This window comes from Medicago sativa, chromosome 2, assembly GCF_051527215.1.
Source record: "Medicago sativa cultivar Bolivia chromosome 2, Bolivia_mono, whole genome shotgun sequence".
Classification (NCBI taxonomy): Eukaryota; Viridiplantae; Streptophyta; class Magnoliopsida; order Fabales; family Fabaceae; genus Medicago; species Medicago sativa.
Window position 1 is genome coordinate 65,248,929 of NC_140750.1, and position 23,836 is coordinate 65,272,764.

The following is a 23,836-nucleotide window of genomic DNA, read 5'->3' on the forward strand; positions in this document are numbered from 1 at the left end:
AAAAACTACTTAATAACCCTTGTTACATATGAAAACTACAATTTATAAATTAACTAAATTTTTTGTAATATATAATTATATATTATTTAAAAGTTTAAGATCATATGAATATTCCCTTAAAAAATGATCATATGAAAATTTAGAATTTAACTACAAACTACTGATATGTTTGGGAATCCAGTTACATATTTTTAGTCTAGGTATTTATTTAGCAACACTCAAATATTAGTTCGACGACAGAGAGTAAATAATTTATTTTTTACATTGAATGAAAAGGATTGAACCAACAATGGATTAATTCAAGTGATAAGGGATTTGGAGTCCCTAAATATATGGTTAGAGGTTTGATTTCTGGCCCATGCGTATGAAAAAATTCGGTTGAAAGAACTCACTGGCTCATGCGCATGAAAAAAATCTAGTTGAAAGAACTCACTTTGTGTGCTCCATAAGTTTTATGACGGAGATTGGTCACTAATATACAACAGTGAAAACTTCGTACTAATATTATGATATAAAAAAAGATTGATAAGGTGATTTAATATTTTAGAAGTAAACAAAAGGCAGGGGAATAAGGAGATTTCAGTTTTTTTTTTTTTTTTCCCTTTCAAGTATCTTAGTGCCTAGAATTCATATTTTAAGGTGAATAAGTAGGGTGTCCGGAATCGAACCTCGACAATTGCACCCAAAAAATTGACAAATAAACAATCTTCTAGCTATGCGGGGATAGATAGCAACCATAAATCAGCCAAGTAACTGTCAAACAGACAGCAAACAATGGTTATGAAATCAATTAAATCTAAATTAATCCTTTTTGGCTTTGACAATGGAGATCCTAGCTCTAGAGCAGATGGCCCTAGAACATCAGTTGCAATGTCACTAGGGTGTTGGCCTTTAGAATATTAGTGTTCTGAACTAACTAAAATAATGATATATTTCTCATAATCATATTAACAAAATTGCTTTATCTGTACACAAGGGTAGAACTTAAACAAAAAGTTTGGGATGCAAATTTACAAAATAAAATAAATTAAAAAGCCAAATTCACTATAATAGCACTAATAGGGTTACATCTATAAACATTCAAAATAAAAAAAAGACATATCATTGTTTAGCAAACAAATAAATCTGAGAAGCATCACAACAAACAACACAAGGTAACACCGCCAATTATTTTTACTTTTATTGATAAGGATGTTGTTTATCTTGCTTTTGGGGTAGAGGCCGCAACACTTGATTAATGAAAAAGATCATGAATAATACACGTAAAACCAAAGCGTGTGTTTTCGCACTAATTTTTAGGTTCGATTCACCCCACCAATAAATAAGTATATATTGGGTGCAAATAGTATGAACATTGAATCCTTTTCAGGATACTATTGGTTTCCTTAATGTGATTTGCACAAGCAAACTAAGCGTATCTTTCGATAATAGTCTACAGAAAAATGTTTCCTACACTTCTCGCATGCATTAATTAAGAAGAGGAGGATGATTTAGAGTAAGAAAATGGGAGAGAATAAGGCTATGAAACTTGCCAAATTCGTGTCCATTTTGATGGTTATAGACTATGTATTTATAACACATGATACACCAATTCAAATATGAGTAAACAACCTTTCACCAAAAGTTGCAATCATTTGAAATCATAACTTTTGATTCAAGAGATGTATTGGTTCACTTACAGTTATGTAATAACAATGAAATAATACATTTCAATCAAATCTATGAGGAGTTACAACCATTGGAATCCAAAAATGAGAAAAAACCGCACAAAACACATGTTTTTAGGGTACAGAAACGCACATGGCGCTTGTATGGGTGCTCAGCTCTAGGACCCAACGTCCACACATATAGAGTCAGCGCCCGAACTTCCTTCTCTAGTGCTCGGCATTGTGTTCCGACCGTTTTCCTTGTGTTTTGCGTAATATAGTAGGCCTTGGGTCTTCCAATAAGTTGAAAATGATTCCATTATTTTGGAAATCACCTATAGTGTAAATATATTTAAATCATGCTAAGAAATCAGTTATTACAACATTAATTGTTGTGAATTGGTTCACAACTTGCTTTATTAATTAAATCTACCAAACATTGGATAATGTATGCTTTGTCAATTAAGCAAAAGATAAAAACAATTAATTTCTTGACCAAAAAAAACACAATTAATTTTTCATTGACTTTAAAATAAATAAAATCAATTTGTATATTAAATAAATCTCACATAATTGATTTTATTTCATTCTCATGAATTAAACGCAATTCTTGGAGTCATACATTTCAACCACAAACAACATTATCAACTTAAATAATTGATTTTTTTTCTTCTCATTCTAATGAATTAAACGCAACTCTTGGAATCATATATTTCAACCACAGACAACATTATCAACTAAATGCATGAACCACCAATATATATTACAAAGAATGCAATAATCTTCGACTCATTCATGTCATATCTTCAACTCATTCGTAAGCTTCTTCGGTGATAAGTGTTTTTATTTTCTGTGTAGATGTATGCATCATTTATACATGTAGCTATCGGTAATCAATTTCACCTGTGTAGATGTATGCATCTTTTATACATGTAGCTATCAGTTACAAAGCTCACGATAGAGTGATGATTCTCTTGAAACACTTTAACAACATATTAGTCTTTAGCAATGAATTAGTCTTGCTTTTTTAACTTCGAGGATGTTGTTGTTGGGTTTTGTTAGGATTATGTACATTGCTCGTGAATAATGATAGAGTGATGATTCTATTGAAATCTCAATTAGACATTGCCATAATGCAAGGTGTTGATAAGAGTTTGTGTTGGTCACTGATCTCAAGCAATATTTAAAGTCAGTGTCATAATATATGTCAAATAAACAGCTTCTCTAATAAAATGGAACACCTTTTATACATGAAGTCGTATGATTTCCAAAATATTCTAATAAGGCCAACTGGTCCCTTTGTAATAATAAAAGGCCTACAGGTACCTTCAATTGTAATCTTCTTCAGTTATAAGTGTTTTTATTTCCTGTGTAGATGTATGCAGCTTTTATACATGTAGCTATCGGTAATCAATTTCACCTGTGTAGATGTATGCATCTTTTATACATGTAGCTATCAATTACAAAGCTCATGATAGAGTGATGATTATCTTGAAACACTTTAACAACATATTAGTCTCTAGCAATGAATTAGTCTTGCTTTTTTAACTTCGAGGATGTTGTTGTTGGGTTTTGTTACGATTATGTACATTGCTCGTGAATAATGATAGAGTGAGGATTCTATTGAAATCTCAACTAGACATTGCCATAATGCAAGGTGTTGATAAGAGTTTGTGATGGTCACTGATCTTAAGCAATATTCAAAGTCAGTGTCATAATATTTGTCAAATAAACAGCTTCTCTAATAAAATGGAACACCTTTTATACATGAAGTCGTATGATTTCCAAAATAGTCTAATAAGGCCAACTGGTACCTTTGTAATAAAAAAAGGCCTACGGGTACCTTCAATTGTAAGCTTCTTCGGTGATAAGTGTTTTTATTTCCTGTGTAGATGTATGCAACTTCTATACATGTAGCTATCAGTAATCAATTTCACCTGTGTAGATGTATGCATCTTTTATACATGTAGCTATCAGTTACAGAGCTCATGATAGAGTGATGATTCTCTTGAAACACTTTAACAACATATTAGTCGCTAGCAATGAATTAGTCTTGCTTTTTTAACTTCGAGGATGTTGTTGTTGGGTTTTGTTAGGATTATGTACATTGCTCGTGAATAATGATAGAGTGATGATTCTATTGAAATCTCAATTAGACATTGCCATAATGCAAGGTGTTGATAAGAAATTGTGTTGGTCACTGATCTCACGCAATATTCAAAGTCAGTGTCATAATATTTGTCAAATAAACAACTTCTCTAATAAAATGGAACTCCTTTTATACATGAAGTCGTATGATTTCCAAAATAGTCTAATAAGGCCAACTGGTCCCTTTGTAATAAAAAAAGGCCTACGGGTACCTTCAATTGTAAGCTTCTTCGGTGATAAGTGTTTTTATTTCCTGTGTAGATGTATGCAGCTTTTATACATGTAGCTATCAGTAATCAATTTCACCTGTGTAGATGTATGTAGCTTTATACATGTAGCTATCAGTTACAAAGCTCATGATAGAGTGATGATTCTCTTGAAACACTTTAACAACGTATTAGTCGCTAGCAATGAATTAGTCTTGCTTTTTTATCTTCGAGGATGTTGTTGTTGAGTTTTGTTAGGATTATGTACATTGTTCGTGAATAATGATAGAGTGATGATTCTATTGAAATCTCAACTAGACATTGCCATAATGCAAGTTGTTGATAAGAGTTTGTGTTGGTCACTGATCTCACGCAATATTCAAAGTCAGTGTCATAATATCTGTCAAATAAGCAGCTTCTCTAATAAAATGGAACACCTGAAGTAGATAAAATAGTCACAAGGAAGGGGGGGGGGGGGGTTTGAATTGTGACCCTTTAAAAATTATCCTGAAATTTAAAAGTGATTCTCAAGTTGAAACTTGGAATGGTTAAGTTAATAACAGACTTCAGAACGTTCTGATGTCTGAGTGCAAAAAAAATAGTTTAACAAGTAAATGTGTTTGTGTGTGTTTGCAGTAAGTAAAGAGTAAAGGGAAGAGAGAATCAACACACAGAAATTATAGTGGTTCCCCCAATGTGGGTTAGTCCACTCCTCACAATCTTGTGAGAGTTTCCACTATGATGCTTGAGATAACCTCTCAAATACTACACCTTACAATCTTTGTTCACCTAAACAATTACACAATCTGTATTCTCTAAGCTTCAGCAGGCTTGCACCTTGTTGCTAAGTTAACCACTTAGACTTTTACAACCCTTGCTCAAGCTAACACTTTAGTACCCCTAAAGCTTGATGAGACTTTGTTACAATTTGTATGGAGGTTGAGTGTTTGTGAATCAAATAGAAGAAGAGGAGAAAGAAGTTATCTTCGAAAGAGATAACAGAGAGAATTGATTTACATTATAAAGAAGGTAAAAAGAGCCTTCAGTGATGATCAATTTAATTGCAAGAGCTTCAAACAAATTTAAGTTGTTTTCTTGAATGCTTTGCAATGGTGCAAGTAATGCTGAGACTTTGATCTCTATTTATAGATTTTTTGGGCTCATATAGCCGTTGTAAGGTGACCAATGGTGTTAAGCCACGTGTCTTGGGCCCCACGAGCTTTTACTTGAAAATCTGGGTGAACATTCTGACCATCAGAATGTTGTTGTGTTCCCAGGATGAACATCAGAATGTTGTTGTGTTCTTCATCAGAATGTTTGATATTCATGATGTTCTTCATCTGGGTTCATCAATGATGAATGTCTGATGAGTTTCTGGGTTGGTCCCATGCGTGACATAAGATTTGTTCAGGTTTTATCCTTAAAAAGTTACTTCTCCATATGCATTAAAAGTTGCTGGATGAAGTGTGATAAAGTTACCAAATCTATCTTGGACTTTGTGCAGGAGAGAGAGGATAGTGGATCTGCATCTTCAGGCCCATGCTTCAAGGAAATCTGCTTGATTACAGTTCAAAGGACAGGTTATCTCTAATGCAAGATCTCCTTTTGCTTTGCTTGCTAAGTTTTCACCAACTACACTGTTCATGGTTGGAAGCATGCACAGAAATGAACATTCTGACCATCAGAATGTTCCATTTGTTCTTACTTTAGGATGATTTGTAAGACTGGCTTTTAATGTAATCAATCCTAATAGTAAGGACATAACTAAAGTGCAGCGAATGCAACATCTAGGATTATATTCTTATTGGAATATTCCTAGTACTTTAATGTTCATAGTCTTAGATGAACATTAAAGATCCTTTTGACATAAATCCTTGTTCATGCCTTTATTTGTTGATAGATCCATGCAGATGCACTTTTCTGGACCTTTTATTCATGTCAAGAGTACTTGCATGTTCTTCACGTTCTTGATGAATCTGGGCTTGCTTATGAACACCCTTCTGAGCTTCCATAAGAACGTTCTGATCAACTCACTAATCATCATTCTGAACTAACTTTCTGAACTTCAGAATTAGTTCATTTATTCATTGTCTTTTGATTTCATGTTTCTTGGTATGAATTAAACTTTGTTCTTGTCTTAGTAAAACACTCAAGAGCACAAGTTAAATACCAAGGAATTAATCAAAGTCCATTTAATCCTTAATCATTAAAGTTTATTATCTTTAAAATTAAATAGGGATTTTGCCTCAACAACACCTTTTATACATGAAGCCGTATGATTTCCAAAATAGTCTAATAAGGCCAACTGGTCCCTTTGTAATAAAAAAAGGCCTACGGGTACCTTCAATTGTAAGCTTCTTCGGTGATAAGTGTTTTTATTTCCTGTGTAGATGTATGCAGCTTTTATACATGTAGCTATCAGTGATCAATTTCACATGTGTAGATGTATGCATCTTTTATACATGTAGCTATTAGTTACAAAGCTCATGATAGAGTGATGATTCTCTTAAAACACTTTAACAACATATTAGTCGCTAGCAATGAATTAGTCTTGCTTTTTTTAACTTCAAGGATGTTGTTGTTGGGTTTTGTTAGGATTATGTACATTGATCGTGAATAATGATAGAGTGATGATTCTATTGAAATCTCAATTAGACATAGCCATAATGCAAGGTGTTGATAAGAGTTTGTGTTGGTCACTGATCTCACGCAATATTCAAAGCCAGTGTCATAATATCTGTGAAATAAACAGCTTCTCTAATAAAATGGAACACCTTTTATACATGAAGTCGTATGATTTCCAAAATAGTCTAATAAGGCCAACTGGTCCCTTTGTAATAAAAAAAGGCCTACGACTACCTTCAATTGTAAGCTTCTTCTGTGATAAGTATTTTTATTTCCTGTGTAGATGTATGCAGCTTTTATACATGTAGCTATCAGTAATCAATTTCACCTGTGTAGATGTATGCATCTTTTATACATGTAGCTATCAGTTACAAAGCTCATGATAGAGTGATGATTCTCTTGAAACAATTTAACAACATATTAGTCGCCAGCAATGAATTAGTCTTGCTTTTTTAACTTCGAGGATGTTGTTGTTGGGTTTTGTTAGGATTATGTACATTGCTCGTGAATAATGATAAAGTGATGATTCTATTGAATTCTCAATTAGACATTGCCATAATGCAAGGTGTTGATAAGAGTTTATGTTGGTCACTGATCTCACGCAATATTCAAAGTCAGTGTCATAATATCTGTCAAATAAACAACTTCTCTAATAAAATGGAACACCTTTTATACATGAAGTCGTATGATTTCCAAAATAGTCCAATAAGGCCAACTGGTCCCTTTGTAATAAAAAAAGGCCTACGGGTACCTTCAATTGAAGCTTCTTCGGTGATAAGTGTTTTTATTTCCTCTGTAGATGTATGCAGCTTTTATACATGTAGCTATCGGTAATCAATTTCACCTGTGTAGATGTATGCATCTTTTATACATGTAGCTATCAGTTACAAAGCTCATGATAGAGTGATGATTCTCTTGAAACACTTTAACAAAATATTAGTCTCTAGCAATGAATTAGTCTTGCTTTTTTAACTTCGAGGATGTTGTTGTTGGGTTTTGTTAGGATTATGTACATTGCTCGTGAATAATAATAGAGTAATGCTTCTATTGAAATCTCAACTAGACATTGCCATAATGCAAGGTGTTGATAAGAGTTTGTGTTGGTCACCGTTCTCACGCAATATTCAAAGTCAGTGTCATAGTATCTGTCAAATAAACAACTTCTCTAATAAAATGGAACACCGTTTATACATGAAGTCGTTTGATTTCCAAAACAGTCTAATAAGGCCAATTGGTCCCTTTGTAATAAAAAAGGCCTACGGGTACCTTCAATTGTAAGCTTCTTCGGTGATAAGTGTTTTTATTTCCTGTGTAGATGTATGTAGCTTTTATACATGTAGCTATCGGTAATCAATTTCACCTGTGTAGATGTATGCATCTTTTATACATGTAGCTATCAGTTACAAAGCTCAGGATAGAGTGATGATTCTCTTGAAACACTTTAACAACATATTAGTCTCTAGCCATGAATTAGTCTTGCTTTTTTAACTTCGAGGATGTTGTTGTTGGGTTTTGTTAGGATTATGTACATTGCTCGTGAATAATGATAGAGTGATGATTCTATTGAAATCTCAACTAGACATTGCCATAATGCAAGGTGTTGATAAGAGTTTGTGATGGTCACTGATCTTAAGCAATATTCAAAGTCAGTGTCATAATATCTGTCAAATAAACAACTTCTCTAATAAAACAAAAAGCCAACAAATGTAAAATTATTAGAGAAGTTGTTTATTTGACAGATATCTTACAAAGAATGCATGAATCTTCGACTCATTCATGTCATGTGATAATGAACATTATAAGTTAGAAATACAAACTTATTGTTAATCTTAACCCTTATTATATTTATGTATCTATTATCTATCAAATAAATGTTATTTTTAAGTAATCAGATAAAAAATTTGCAACATTTCTATTATTTTATGGGAAAATTAGTAATTATATAAGTTACCACTTTGAAATTATAAGAGTAACATCAACAACATTAATTTTTTTTTGTCAAAAAAACATTAATTATCTTTTTGGTCTCTCATTTTTTTTCCTTCATTTTTTCCTTGTATTTTCTTATTAGGATTAAATAAGTTTATGCTCCCTATAAATATATCAAATTTAGTTTTTTCCCCTCAAAAAAAAATTAGTTTTTAGTCCTCATAATTTTTTTTGCATGTTTTAGTCCATATAAAAAATTTCTGCATGCAGTTTTAGTCCCTGCTAAATTCAAATTTGTTTAGTTATTCTTAAAGTTTTGAATTTTTGAGTGACTTTTTTGTCTGACATGTTTAGAACATTATAAAAATGAGCTCAAAATATAATTTCTTTGTCCAAGTTTTCATTACTTTTATCTTAAGTTTTTTAAAGTTGTAAAAAATTTATATTCAATCATTTTATGTTAAAAAAATATAATTTTATGTGAAAGGTCATTTTATAATGTTCTAAACACTCCTGCAAAAAGTCATTCAAAAAATCAAATCTTTATAAGAAAAAAGTCATTCAAGATTTTAAAAGTTTAATGATAATCAAACAAATTTAAATATAACATGGACTATAAATATAGAGTGGGTCTAGCGATCGCCGATCTCAACGGTCACAACTACTTAATGTCACGTAACAAACATAAATTAATAACCAATTGAATCTCCCCTAGGAAAACTAATTAACTAATTGATTCCATTAATATTAGAGAAAATTACACTTACCTCCCCCGAGGTTTTCCTAAACGACATATAGACCCCCTCTAGTTTTGAAAAAACATGCACCTCCCCTCTGTGATTTAACGCCGTCTAGCATGAGGCTCCTGGTTTCTCTCTTAACAATTCTTATCTCCCCTTACATCATCCCTGTTACGTGTGACCATTGTCCATTATCATATCCCCTTTGATTAACTAAAAAAAATACTACCACTAGTTTACGCATCTAATACCTTTTTAAACCTTACCGCTAATCATCAAAATCAGATAGCAGTGGCAATTGGATAATCCCTAATAATAAATATACATATTTTATCCTCTCTATTAGGGGAAATGGTCGTAAATGTTTGAGGAATTGTGCCCTAGCAATATTAGATTAATCCTCCTTTAATTAGAAAAAGGACGACAGTGAATTTGATTTGGAGAGAACTCTTTCTCAATTTGTTAACAGATATGGAAGAAGCAAAAAAACACGCTGCCAATAGTTCTCACTGCTGCTAACAACAACTATTACTTTCAGCTCCTATGGAAGAAGCAAATACCTATCCTAAATTGCAGTCTTGAACCTTAAAAGAGGAGCTACTTCTGTTTGTTGTGTGAGCACTGTGAGTTTTGTTGACAGAGCACTAACGACAGTAACATAAAAGGAGGTCCTTGTCACTTCAAAAAATAAATAAGGGAGGCTAATGTTCATTTTTAAACTAGAGGGGTCTTTGTGTTATTTAAAGAAACCTCATGGGAGGTCAATGTAATTATCCCTTAATATTATTATTTTTGTTGTTTACTCTGTTCGAACCATAATTTCTTGCAAAGTAACTTAATTGCTTCAGAAAATGAATTTTTCTTTTGACAAAATTATCAAGATGAAATTTGTTAGTGCTTACAAATTACATATATATTTTTTATAATATAAATGAAAGTTAAATTAATTTAAAAGAATTAAAACAAACATGTATTAAGAACGATGATTTCTCACTAAAAATGTGATAAAACAAAGGACAATTCAAAGTTTGGTTGGTGTTAGTATCGTAGACAAAACTAATTCGAATAATTTTTTTTTATATCCAACCAAACTTTCAAACTTCGAGTGACCTAGGTAGAAAGTACAACATAAAAATATACTATTAAACATACGTTTACATAGTATGGAAGAAATCAATTACTTACCAACACAAGTTAGTGATATCCCACAATCCGCTGACAAATCGCTTAATAGGATTTGCAATCGTTCAATTTTGTTACTCCCTCCGTCCCGGAATAACTGACCCATTTTCTAACAAAAAGTGTCCCAAAATAACTGACCCATTTCAATTTTCAATACAACTTTCATCATTCCCAATACAATATAACACTAAATAATAATATTTTTATCATTCCCAATACAATATATTCCACTTTCCCCTTTATTTATAAAAACCAAATTGTGTCAATTAAACTGGGATGGAGGTAGTATAATAGATTGAAACGCGGAACAGAATGAATCAACTGTTTTCGAATGACAGTTGGTAATAGCGAAATTGCGAAATGAGCATTCAATAAATATGGAAATCGCATCAAAGCCTTACTATTTGAAGATCAATGCAATTATGAACACTTGATATCTTTTGCAACCATATAGTTTCACTCAAATAATTTTCTCTGTCCGAAAAACAAAATTGTAACCAAATAAATACATATTTGTTTTGATAGTCACGTGTTTGAATATTGTTATCTTTTTCAAAGATGGAGTTAGAGGTCACGGTTCCCTAAACTTAAAAAAAAAAAACTATATTAATATGTTATAATATTTTTCGGTCTTAGGATTTCGTTAAGAACTTTATACGATATTGTATATTGACATTCATTTAACTCAATATACTGAGCCTTAAACACCCAAATTTTTAGGCTTAATTGCACTAAGAAAATTGCTTTCTACTTTTCAAAATTGTCCTTTCCCTTAATTCGGCGTGAGTTAACTCACGTTCGGCATTTTTCAACCTGAGTTAACTCACACTTGCACTTTTAAGATTGGTTCACTCGCTTTTCAAGTCAGGTTAATCGATCTTAAAAGTGTCAACGTGAGTTAACTCATGCTAAAAAATGTCGAGCGTGAGTTAACTCTCGCTGAGATAAGGGAATGAACAATTTTGAAAGGGAGAAGAGCAATTTTCTTGCGCTAATCCTTAACAAAAATCTTTAACGCCGAAAACAAAGTAGAGTTTTTTTCTAAAATTTATAGATGAATCGTAATCTTAACTAAAATTTCAGTTTATGATTCGTTATTGCAATTTTGCTTAGGAATATCGAATCACTACCTATACGCACTCTCAACAACTACCAACTATTCACTGCTCACAATTGCATCCTCCTATATTTTCATTTTCATTGTTTCATATTTTCTTTCTGTGCTAGTCAAAGATTGTTTTAGTCTCGTCATGCTCCGACAAACCTCAAGGTATTCAACTTTCTTATATCTTTTAAATTTCTTATAATTTTAGATATCTATTAATTTTGGAGATATCTTATAATTTTTTTTTACACTAAATTATACTTTCAACTTAATCCCCCTAAGTTAAATTCATGGCTCCGTCCCTGATATTTTCCTATAATATCTCAACAAACTACGTAATTTGATCTTTTTTTAAGGGTATAATATAGTAATATGATCTTATCCACTCACATTTATTCTCATGTATTTTTATTTTTAATTTTTTTTCATAACTGGTTTTTTGTTTTGTAAATTTGGCATGAATATATGTTAGATATCTTACTTGTTAGATGTATGAATTGAGTTCTCTTGGTATGGGTCTCATTTTAAGGATATTTTAGTTCTCAATTGTCCACTTTATCATTTATTTTAATTTTGAATGAAAATGTTACGCGCCTGGTTCTCAAAATGATAGTTGGGCTCACAGATGCATATGCTGGTTTTGTTACCTACATACAACAACATGATCCTCTCCCTACCTTTGCCACCGCACGGTCAAGGCTGGAGCTAGAAGAATCCACCATGCTCCAGCGTGCCGCCCGTGACTCCCACTCCTCATCTCCTTCAACCGCACTCATGGCCAAAGCCGCTTCAACTGAAGCTGTGTCCACACCACCATCATCTGCTCCCAACCCAACACCATCTTATTCTAATAACCGTGGCAACAGAGGCAAGAAGAACAACCGCGGAGGCCGCAATTCTGGGAGAGGAAACCGCGGACAGCAACAACAACAGTGGCAGCCATGGAACATCCCACCTTGGCAACAATGGGGTCCTTGGAATTATCCACCATGCCCTTACCCAACTTCAAACTGGAACAAACCTAATAATGGGCCTAAAGCACAGCAGGGTGGAATTCTTGGACCTAAACCTCAACAGGCTGCTTTCAATGTCAACACTCCTAGCCCAACTGACATTGCAAATGCTTTCAGCACTCTCAACCTTGCTCAGCCTGATCCCTTATGGTACATGGACACTGGAGCCACCTCTCACATGACATCCTCGCAAGGTAATCTTTCGTCTTATTTTAAATTGAGCAAAAATAATAAAATCATTGTTGGAAATGGTCATTCTGTTCCAATTCTTGGTCTTGGTAGTACACATTTAGAAACCCCCCACCCTCCTCTTATCCTAAACAATGTCCTTCATGCTCCAAATTTAATTAAAAATTTAGTATCTGTTCGTCAATTTACTACAGATAATAAAGTTTCAATTGAATTTGACCCGTTTGGTTTTTCTGTGAAGGATTTTCAGACGGGGATGCCTATCATGAGATGTGAAAGCCAAGGCGATCTATACCCTATTACCAACCACAATATCACAAATAAAGCCAAGCAACCATCCACATTTGCAGCTTTGTCATCATCACCTTGGCATAATCGTCTAGGACATCCGGGCGATCATGTTTTATCTTTTCTTAGCAAAAATAAGTTGATTGAATGTAATAAACCAAGTAAATTACATTCTCAGTTTTGTCATTCTTGTCCTCTTGGTAAACACATTAAATTGCCTTTTACAAATTCCATCAATAATAGTTTGTTACCGTTTGATATTCTGCATAGTGATGTATGGACATCTCCCATTTTAAGCTCGACAGGTCACAAATATTATGTTTTATTCTTGGATAACTATTCTAATTTTTTGTGGACATTCCCCATTTCACATAAATCTCAAGTTTATCCTATTTTTTAAAAACTGCGAGCTTATATCAAAACACAATTTCAACGTGATATCAAAACAATTCAGTGTGATAATGGTGGAGAATATGTCTCTAATAATTTTTGAAATATGTGTGAACTTAATGGAATTTCCTTTCGTCTCTCATGTCCTTATACCTCTCCTCAAAATGGTAAAGTTGAGCGAAAAATAAGATCCATTAATAACATTATTCGAACTTTATTAATTCATGCATCACTACCTCCATCATTTTGGCAATATGCTCTAGAAATGGCCACATATATCTCTAACATTTTACCAAGCAAATCAATCAATTTTCAGTCACCCGTTTCCATGTTATACAACAAAAACCCATCATATACTCATTTACGCATTTTTGGTTGCTTATGCTTTCCTCTTTTTCCTTCAAGCACCATCCACAAACTCCAACCTCGCTCCACACCATGTGTGTTTCTTGGGTATCCGTCAAACCATCGTTGATATAAGTGTCTTGATATGACAACCAACAAAATTATCATTTGTCGTCATGTCTTATTTAATGAGTCTACTTTTCCCTATGCAAAGCTGCACACCCCTGCAACTAATACCTACACTTTTTTAGACAATGAACTATCCCCTTACATCATCAACCGTCGTCATGTCTTATTTAATGAGTCTACTTTTCCCTATGCAAAGCTGCACACCCCTGCAACTAATACCTACACTTTTTTAGACAATGAACTATCCCCTTACATCATCAACCATATCATGACCCACGGCCAAGCCAACCCTCAACAGGCCCACCGATCCTTCCCTCCAATACAACATCATCATCTAATTCAACTGACCACACTGTTTTGCCAGAGACACCCCATCAAACCATGTGTCCTACCACTCCAATTACTCATTCAAATCTGCCCCAATCACCTCTAACCCCAACTGTAACTTCTTCAACTCCACAATCAGATAATAATCTTCCCAACAATCTTCCTCCAATCTACCAACCTACATCACAAGCAGACTCAAAACCCGTCACTAGGAGCCAACACGGTATTTTCAAACCAAACCAAAAATACTACGGTTTACATACTCACATTACAAAGTCTCCTCTACCTAAGAATCCTGTGTCTGCACTTAAAGACCCAAATTGGAAAATGGCCATGCATGATGAATATAATGCTTTAATTAAAAATGAGACGTGGGATTTAGTACCACGACCACCTGATGTTAACGTTATTCGATCTATGTGGATTTTTAGACATAAAGAAAACTCTGATGGTTCATTTGAAAGGCATAAAGCCCGACTTGTAGGTGATGGTGCAGGTCAACAGGTTGGCATTGATTGTGGAGAAACTTTTAGCCCAGTTGTCAAACCGGCTACAATTCGCACTGTTCTCAGTATTGCTCTTTCCAAATCTTGGCATATTCATCAGTTGGATGTCAAGAACACATTCCTCCATGGTGAACTCAAAGAAACTGTCTACATGTATCAACCATTAGGTTTCCGAGACTCTACACATCCTAATCATGTATGCCATCTTCGCAAATCACTATATGGGCTCAAACAAGCTCCTCGAGCTTGGTACAAACGATTTGCCGACTATGCTTCATCAATTGGTTTCTGTCAAAGCAAGTGTGATCACTCCCTATTCATCTACAAGCAAGACTCTAATCTTGTCTACCTATTTCTTTATGTAGATGACATCATCCTCACCACATCCTCAGACACTCTGCGACAATCCAACATCTCTCTCCTCAGCTCCGAGTTTGCTACGAAAGATTTAGGACAACTCAGCTACTTCTTGGGTATTGCAGTTACTCGCCACAAGCATGGCTTACTTCTTTCACAAAAGAAATATGCCGAAGCCATTCTCTCACGAGCCGGCATGTCGTCCTGTAAAACTTGTCCGACTCCAGTTGATACAAAATCTAAGATGAGTGCAACACACAGTGTCCCATATGAGGATCCATCTCTATATTGTAGCCTTGCAGGTGCCCTCCAATATCTCACATTCACACGACCTGACATATCATATGCTGTTCAACAAATCTGTCTTTTTATGCATAATCCGATGGACACCCACATGCATGCTCTCCGACGGATATTGCGATATATTCAAGGCACAAAACACTACGGTCTACATCTTTATTCCTCATCTACTACCTCATTAATCTCATATACAGATGCAGATTGGGGCGGATGCCCAGATACTAGACGCTCCACTTCCGATTATTGTGTGTTTCTTGGAGACAATCTCCTCTCCTGGTCGTCTAAAAGACAACCCACACTATCTCGCTCTAGTGCTGAAGCAGAATATCGCGGCGTTGCCAATGTGGTCTCAGAATCCTGCTGGTTAAGAAATCTTTTGCTCGAGCTACACTGCCCTATTCATAAGGCTACCTTGGTCTATTGTGACAACGTCAGTGCTATCTACCCTCGGGTAATCCAGTTCAACATCAACGAACGAAACATATTGAGATGGATATTCCTTTCGTTCGTGAAAAAGTAGCTCGGGGTCAAGTTCGAGTACTCCACGTACCCTCGAAACATCAAATTGCAGATATTTTTACCAAAGGACTTCCGCTTATACTTTTTCAAGACTTCAGAGACAGTCTCAGCGTCCGTCCACCTCCCGCTTAGACTGCGGGGGAGTATTAGAATATGTCTAGATTCATTGTATGTTTGACTTGTAAATATTCATTAGCAATTGATTAGTCATGAATTATATTGATTAGCAATCAAATAGTTTCTAAAATAGAATCAGCAATGGTTGTATATTATTCACAATTGATATCAATGAAAGGCACAGAATTATATTCTTACACATTATCCCACAACTGTGTTTGTGCGAACGAAAATACGATTTGCTACGTGGCTTTTTCGGACAACACCCAATCTGTCCGAATTCCATCCGAAAACGCATTTCCGTCTGAATTTCGTGGGAAAGTTCCGTAAATTCCGTCCCAAAACCGTCCGAAATTTCGTCCAAAATGACTTTTTTTTAGTAGTGTAATTTTAGTCCCTGTTATAACAAAGTTTGTTTAATTATCCTCAAACTCTTAAATTTTTGAACGATTTTTTTGAGACAAGTTTAGAACACTATGAAAGGTTCATTTACTAAAATTTAGAATTTTTTAATATGAAACGAATTAAATATGAATTTTTTAAAACGGCAAAAGTTAAAGATAAAATCAACAAAATCTGGACGTAGAAATCAAATTTTGCGACAATTTTTTGCAGAGGAACTTTTAGTAATGTTCTTAACACGTCTGCTAAAAATTGTTCAAAAACTCAAGAGTTTAAGCATAAATTAAACAAATTTGAATTGAAAAGGGACTAATATTGAGTGCATAATTTTTTTTTAAGGACTAAAAGAACTATTAAAATTAAGTAAGGATTAAACTTAAAATTAGGTCCCAGATTTATAGGGATCAAAAATATATTTAACCCTAATTAAATTCATATACACAAATATCATTATATTATTGTGTTTATATGTCATAAGTCACAAATTTCACTTTAATGGAAGAAAAAAAAACCTCCATATGTCTCAAATTCGTATCTAATACAAATACTTCATTTTTTTTCCCCAAGTACTCATGCTTAGTAGGTGACTATAATTATCTAAAAACCACAATATGTGAATCATCCTATAAATGATTATAATTTTTTCATTGAAAACTACAGATGATTATTCAAGAAAGCAAAACATCCAAATTTGACAGAATTGGCTTGATGAGATAGCCTTTCCTTCTAGCTGAAGCCTTTTTTTTTTTTTTTTTTTTTTTCTTTTCACATCTCATAGGTTTTGTTTAATACGTTTGATAAACGTTGCCTTGGGTACGTTACCAACAAGTGTATGTGTATCACTTTGTTCACCATTCTTGAAGAAAAGGACAGTTGGAATATATTGAATCTCATATTTAGAAGGAGTAATTTCATTGTCATCAACATTAAGTTTGAAAAACTTGACCGCAACTGCATAATCATTTGCCAGCTCAATCATTTTGGAATGAACATTTTTGCAGGGGCCACACCATGGAGCATAGAATTCCACCAACACAAGAGTCTCCGAGTTAAGGACAAGGGAACCAAAATTTTCATCAGTAATAGAAGCCACTGCAATATCCAATGACAACATAAAAGTTTAAATAACTTGACACAATCTTTTTTAACATATCTAAAACAAAATATCGTGGTACTTGTCAATTCGTCTGCAAACAAACAAAAACACAAAATCTCAACAACAAATATTGGGTTAATAATTAAAACCAAACCTCCATAACCGTTTGAAGCATCTTTAGTGGCATTGTTGAGGGGTTGGATAAGGTTGAGGTAACCGGGTAAGGATTCGAGTTGTGCGGTGGCCATGGATGCTGAAAGAGTGTGAAAAAGTATTATAAAGATGAAGCAAGACATTGCTACTGTGATGGTGGCCATGGAATGAACAAGTGTGACTGTGTGAGAGATAGACAATTAAATGTGAGTTTTATGGTTTTTTTGTCTTTCAACATTGTTGTTTTAAAGACACAAATGCGGTGCACAATCATTTAAAAATAAGATCAACATGTTTGATTGAATATGTAGCTATCAATATTATATTTAAAGTTTAAATGCACATTTAGTCCTCTAACTTTTATAAACCTATGATTTTCGTCTCTCAATAAATAAAAAATTGTGATTTCAGTCAGCCCACCAAACTTCAAGATAAAAGGCCAAACTTGTTTAAAAAACGTCATATATCTCAAAACAGGAGGCCAAAATTGCAAGTTTTTTTTTAAAATAAATGTCAAAATTGTTATTTCTTAAAGATAAGGGGCAAAAAAATTGCAACATTTAATGTTAGAAGCAAAAATGCCAATTTTTTTGTTATGAGGCCGAAATCACAACTTTTAAATATTTAAGAGGTAAAAACTATGTTTAAACTTGTATATTAAACTGATTTTGCTTACATGGTATCACTACCCAACCAAATTTTAAAGGCACCTTAGGGTTTAATATTTTTTCTTAAAAAAAAAAACACCCAAGAGTTCTCTAAAATAATATTCCAACCAAATTTTAAAGGCACCAAAGGGGTTCTCTAGAATAATATTTATTTGACATGTAGAATAGTGTTTGTGTGTAACCTTTCCCTAAGAAAAAATAATAAATTTTTCCAAGTATGCCTTTACAACACTACTGATTTTAAAACAGCGTACCAGTTATTATTAATCCGCCGTATAATATACTTCCACCGTTTTCTTAAAAATAAAAATAAAAAATATAATAATATTTGTCAGGAGTTGTTTATTTATATTATTTGTTGGATTGAGTTGAGAAACCATGATGTGTATGATGATATACCTTGAAATATTGGTGTTATGTTGTTTTACTTTACGAATCTGCTACGAATGTTTTATGAATTTTGAAATGAATTATGCATATTTTTAAATGATGTTGTCAAGTTTATTTTGAAAACTCTCAAGTTGAGTTAAATCGGAGACAAACAAATAAGGTAGTTCACACCCTTATACGAGAGGCCCCATCCTTAACTAGTCCCCATATTTTCATTATTGATTTACCACCTTGTATCTTGACTTTTGATTTCTAATGACATGCAATGAATTTGTTTCCCTAAAAAAAAAACAAAGTTCAAGTCAATAACTTGAGAAATCCTTTGTTCAAGTCAGAAACTCCCTGAACTTGAGAAATCCTTTGTTCAAGTTGTGTCAGACTCTTGTGATTCACCGCTCCATCAACTCCCTCCGAAAGTTATAATGGGTGACACTGTTAGGGTTCGCATCACTCAAAACGAATTGGAATCAGGTATTGCAGATTGTAGAATGAATCTTCATGGCAGGATTACTCTAGCTAAGGGGGATACTCCTTGGACCACTCAGGCTTTGCAGATTCATTTGAGCAGATCATGGCCATCCTTAAAGGATTGGAGTGTTCTTCCTCTCGGAAGGGGTTTCTTCGAGTTCAAATTTGGATCCGTGGAAGATATACGGAAGGTATGGGCTTTGGGTGTTGTAAATATGAAGCCAGGTATTCTACGTTTCTTCTCATGGATGAGAGCTTTTAAACTCCACAACCAAGCTCAGACACATGCTCAGATTTGGGTCCGATTGATGCAGCTACCACAGGAGTATTGGCGTAAAAAGACTGTTCGAAATCGCATCTGGCTTGGGTACTCCCTTGACAATTGATGAGGCTACATTATCCAGAAAATTTGGTCTCTTTGCTCGTGTGCTCGTTGATGTGGACTTATCTGCTCAGTTATTCGAATCTGTTCTGGTGGAGAGTGAAGGATTTGCTCTACCTATCTCTGTTCAATATGAGAGACTACCTCTCTTTTGTGTCCAATGCAAGATGTTAGGTCATTCAACTCAGAATTGTAAGAAGCTTCATCAGGATTTTTCCACCAAAGTGACCAGGAAAGCTCCCATTCCAGTGTTACAAAAGAAGCCTCTTGAGCACTTGGAAATCACCAACAAGGTGCAAACTAACAAGACTCCAAATGCAGCCACTACTGATCAACTAGCTAATGAATCCATTGGAATTGACAGCTTCAGTCTGATACAGGAACAGGACAGAGCCATTGATGATGAGGCTTTCACAGCAATCATATAGGACTCCATTCTGGACCCTACTTTGGCACTGCACAATTCATTTGATTTGCTTGAAAATGAATTGGATGAACCTGTTGGGGAGGCTGGTGTTGTCTCCAATATAACGAAACAAGCTGATATACCTATACTGCGAGCCAACAACAAGCTCCTCAGTACTGTTGTTTACCCTTCTGCTACTATGTTGCTTGATAAAGTTATCAGTGATCAGGTTGCAAAGGTGAACGGTCCAGGAAAACCTTACGAAGACTCAAAGAAAGAGGAACTTACTCTCAAAGGAATCCCTACCACCGTGTCCACTAATGTCACTCCTATAATTTTGATTGAAGGTTCTACTGAGGTGCCTTCTATTGAGGTCTTTACAGATGTTCTAACACCTTTGCAAGTGGAAAATTTAAGAGGGCCAGGTTCAAGCTCCAAGGTTGATGAGGTTGCCGGTACAAGGCAGAATGCATTATTGGAGCAAGATGAAAACCTCCCAGCTGTTGGTTCTTTGGCAGTGGGAGGAAATGAGGAAAGTTTGTCTGCTCAAACCTTCGTTACTAGTACTGCTATGGCCATGCCACACACTAGCTATTCAGCTTTGACCTTGGACAAGAGGCCTTTTGTTGCTCATACTATGGCCAATGCACCCTCTAAGAAAGCAATGGAAAGTGTTAGAGTGCTTAAGAAGCTTTGGGGGGACTTATCCTCTGATGATCAAGAGAGTGAGGTTGGAAGTGATAGATACGTTATCACAGAAAAGGATGAGGACTACACTCCCTATACCTCTAAAAAACAGAAAAAGAAAGAGAAATTGCAAAGAACAAGAGTTAATAGTAATGAAGCAATTCAAACCCGGTCCAAAAAAGGTGAAAAAAAGACATATCTCAATAAAGCTCATTGGAAGATTTAGGAAGCTGGAAATTTGCCTGTCCTGTTTCTTTTTAGAGTTTTGTTTCAGTAGCAATGTTTACTTGGGCTTCACTTTAGTAGTTGCTTCTCATTCAATGTTTGTTTCTTTTTTTTGGTTTAGTCTAGGCTTGCCTTTCTTTAGGATTTCTTGTGTGTACTCTTTGGCTGTACCAGGTTCAGGCCTCTCCTGACTTTTATTGCTTTCTTTTGCCTTTAAAAAAAAAAAGGACAATGGTTAATAGGAACAATTTTAGTTAAAATTACTACACATATTCATTCCTTTATGGCTTTTCTAAATATATGTGAAACCTTTAAAACATACTTATTAACATGCAATTTATAATTTTTATAGGAATGATATATTAACATCCAATTTTTAACAACTTTCATTACATTGTATCCATAAGGCAATAAAATATTATTATTTTCTCTTTCATGTTAAGCAAATTTTCGTTCAGTGGTGGAGCCCGAAATTTTTGAGTTTGGGCAAAAACTTTGACCGCAAATTCACATGTAACATAATATATAAATAGTCATAAATCGAAATAAAAAAGGCTCATTATTTTGCCAATAAAAATACAATTTGAAATAAGAGAGACGAAACATAACCTGCCAACAATGTGTGCTAAATAAAATTAGGAGGTAAATGCCCTTTCCAAGACCTCTTTGCGGTGAATGTTCGAATAATATCAACATCATCAAGTGACTTGAATATCTCCCGCTCGGTGTAACATATCATCAAGTCATTGAACCACACATCGTTGTTCTTGGTGGTAACAATTCTTTCTCACGGGCTTATAAGATTATTTTACTAGCTTATTAATAGCTAGGGATTGACAATTGTTGGTCTTCCAACTTTTGTTGATGTTGGTACACCTGATATTGTTGAAGATCCACAAATTAGAAGTTAAAATCTGATTTATTATGCCCTGTTGTAGGTGATTGCATGTTTTTTTTAGGTATGAAGTGATTGTAGATTGTAACTTGATAGGTTTTTTTTTTTTTTTAGGGAGTAACTTGATAGTATGTTATTTTTTCTAATAAACTATTATGAATAGTGATTCAAATTTTGTAGCATAAATTAAATGACAATGAAGTCTATATAGATTTTGATTTCTTTGAGTATTGAGTATTGGTTCGGATGAATGGTATAAAAGTTCATAGTTTAAGAAAATTATTTTAGATAATTCACTTCAAGAATTTATTATAAAAATTGATTATAGTAATCAATTTCAAATTCCAATATTGATTATAATATTTTATTATATTGATTAAACTAATTTTAGTGGTAATTTTATGAATTATTCATTTTTAGAATTTATAGTAGAATAGAAAATATAAAAAAATAAAATAAAACAATGATACGTTTTAGTGATAGTCGCAACCGTATGTAGAGGTCCATAATGTTTTTAAAATGGTCTCCTTAAAATTACCTACGGTTTTGTCCGTAGGTAAAGGTGGAAAACATGCAGTGACAACCATTTGACAATAACAGACGGATTTAGCTACGGAAATTTGCCCTATAGTGACGGATTTTGGCCGTCACTACAAGTCAAATTTCTTGTAAATTTCTTGCAGTGATACAAAGAAAATATGGGTTGAGCCCGGGCATGTGCCCAGGCTTGCCGGGTGATAAAACCGCCCATGTTCTTGATCTTCCCATTTTTTATGAGGTGTATTATTTGAACAACCATTTGTGTGATAACTTTTGAGACAATCATAAATTTACAAAGAAAAGTAGATATTGAGACGGAAACGAAAACAAAACAATAGAGTGAGTAAAAACATAATGTAAGCATGAGAGAGAAATTGTCACGAATGGATGCTACTTGGTCAATGAATGTGATTATTTAGTGATTTGTGTTTTTTACGCTCTTTTGATATGTGTTCACTTCTGATTTTATAACAGAGTTTCATTGTACACAGTGTAGAATGAAATATGGGTCAACAAAGTTCAATTGTCATGGATATTATATAGACAAAGTTTTCAATCAAATTAACCAAGCCATTCCTCCATTTGATATTTGTTATCAACTGTCTTCTAAATCATAACATTAACGGAACAAATGCATGTCAACAAAAATAACACAAAAAGTGTAGCAGTACAACAATGTTTACAAAACTATAGCCATATCAGCAGCAACAACATAACACATTAAGCTCTAAGATACAAAATCATCCAAACATCATAAGTTTTCCTAATTTTTACAGCAAAACATCATATACCGGTCCTTGCAGCATCTATTTTAACTCCTTTTTGAAGCCTGCAACAACCAATCACAAGAATTAGACATAGACCTCTACTTTTCTTCGCAAGTTATAAGACCATTTTGCAATCTCTCATCTTCTTCACTTTTAGATGGTATCAAGTACTCATGCTTAATTATCTAAACGGCATAATATGGGAAGCATTACATAAAAAGTTTGTTTTGTTTTTGAGAAACCACAAATGATTATTTAAGAAAGCAAAACTTTCAAATTTGAGATAATAACCATTATTGATGAGATGTTGCCTTGTTTGTTTTGTCATCATCTCACATGTATTGTTCAATACATGTCATATATGTTTGCTTGGACGCAACACCAAAAACTGTATCTAACATTGCACCACTCTTGTAGAAAACAACTGATGGAAGACTGCTAATCGCAGATTCAGCAGCACTTAAAGGATTTTCATCAACATTGATCGAGTAAAACTCAACGTTCATACCCTCATATTCATTTGCTATGGGATTTAATGCACGACATGGACGACACCAGTCAGCCCAGAATACGACCACCACAAGAGTATTCGAATTGATAAGGGACTTCCAATCTTCATCAGTAGTAGGATCCACTGCAAAATCCAATACAAACATAAAAGTTGTTTCATTAACTTGGTTCAAAATCATTTTCTGA

The 23,836-nt window shown here is 34.0% G+C and overlaps 3 protein-coding genes and 1 pseudogene across 3 annotated transcripts; 3 read left to right on the forward strand and 1 right to left on the reverse strand.

Annotated features, from left to right (window-relative positions):
* The first annotated feature begins 12,187 nt into the window (after positions 1–12,187).
* On the forward strand, positions 12,188–13,103 carry LOC146949736 (uncharacterized). The gene is made up of 2 exons (XM_085748559.1): positions 12,188–12,788; positions 13,025–13,103. Exons 1-2 carry the CDS (start codon positions 12,188–12,190, stop codon positions 13,057–13,059), a joined length of 636 nt encoding a protein of 211 aa, XP_085604685.1. The 3' UTR covers positions 13,060–13,103.
* Positions 13,104–16,982: 3,879 nt separating this feature from the next.
* On the reverse strand, positions 16,983–17,945 carry LOC146949737 (thioredoxin-like). Its single transcript, XM_085745670.1, has 2 exons — positions 17,714–17,945; positions 16,983–17,555 (listed from the first exon to the last, which is right to left on the reverse strand). Exons 1-2 carry the CDS (start codon positions 17,874–17,876, stop codon positions 17,236–17,238), a joined length of 483 nt encoding a protein of 160 aa, XP_085601796.1. The 5' UTR covers positions 17,877–17,945; the 3' UTR covers positions 16,983–17,235.
* Positions 17,946–18,869: 924 nt separating this feature from the next.
* On the forward strand, positions 18,870–20,048 carry LOC146949738 (uncharacterized; annotated as a pseudogene).
* A 141-nt stretch (positions 20,049–20,189) lies between these two features.
* On the forward strand, positions 20,190–21,198 carry LOC146949739 (uncharacterized). Its single transcript, XM_085745669.1, has one exon. The coding sequence runs from the start codon at positions 20,226–20,228 to the stop codon at positions 20,937–20,939; it is 714 nt and encodes a 237-aa protein (XP_085601795.1). The 5' UTR covers positions 20,190–20,225; the 3' UTR covers positions 20,940–21,198.
* The last annotated feature ends 2,638 nt before the right edge of the window (positions 21,199–23,836 follow it).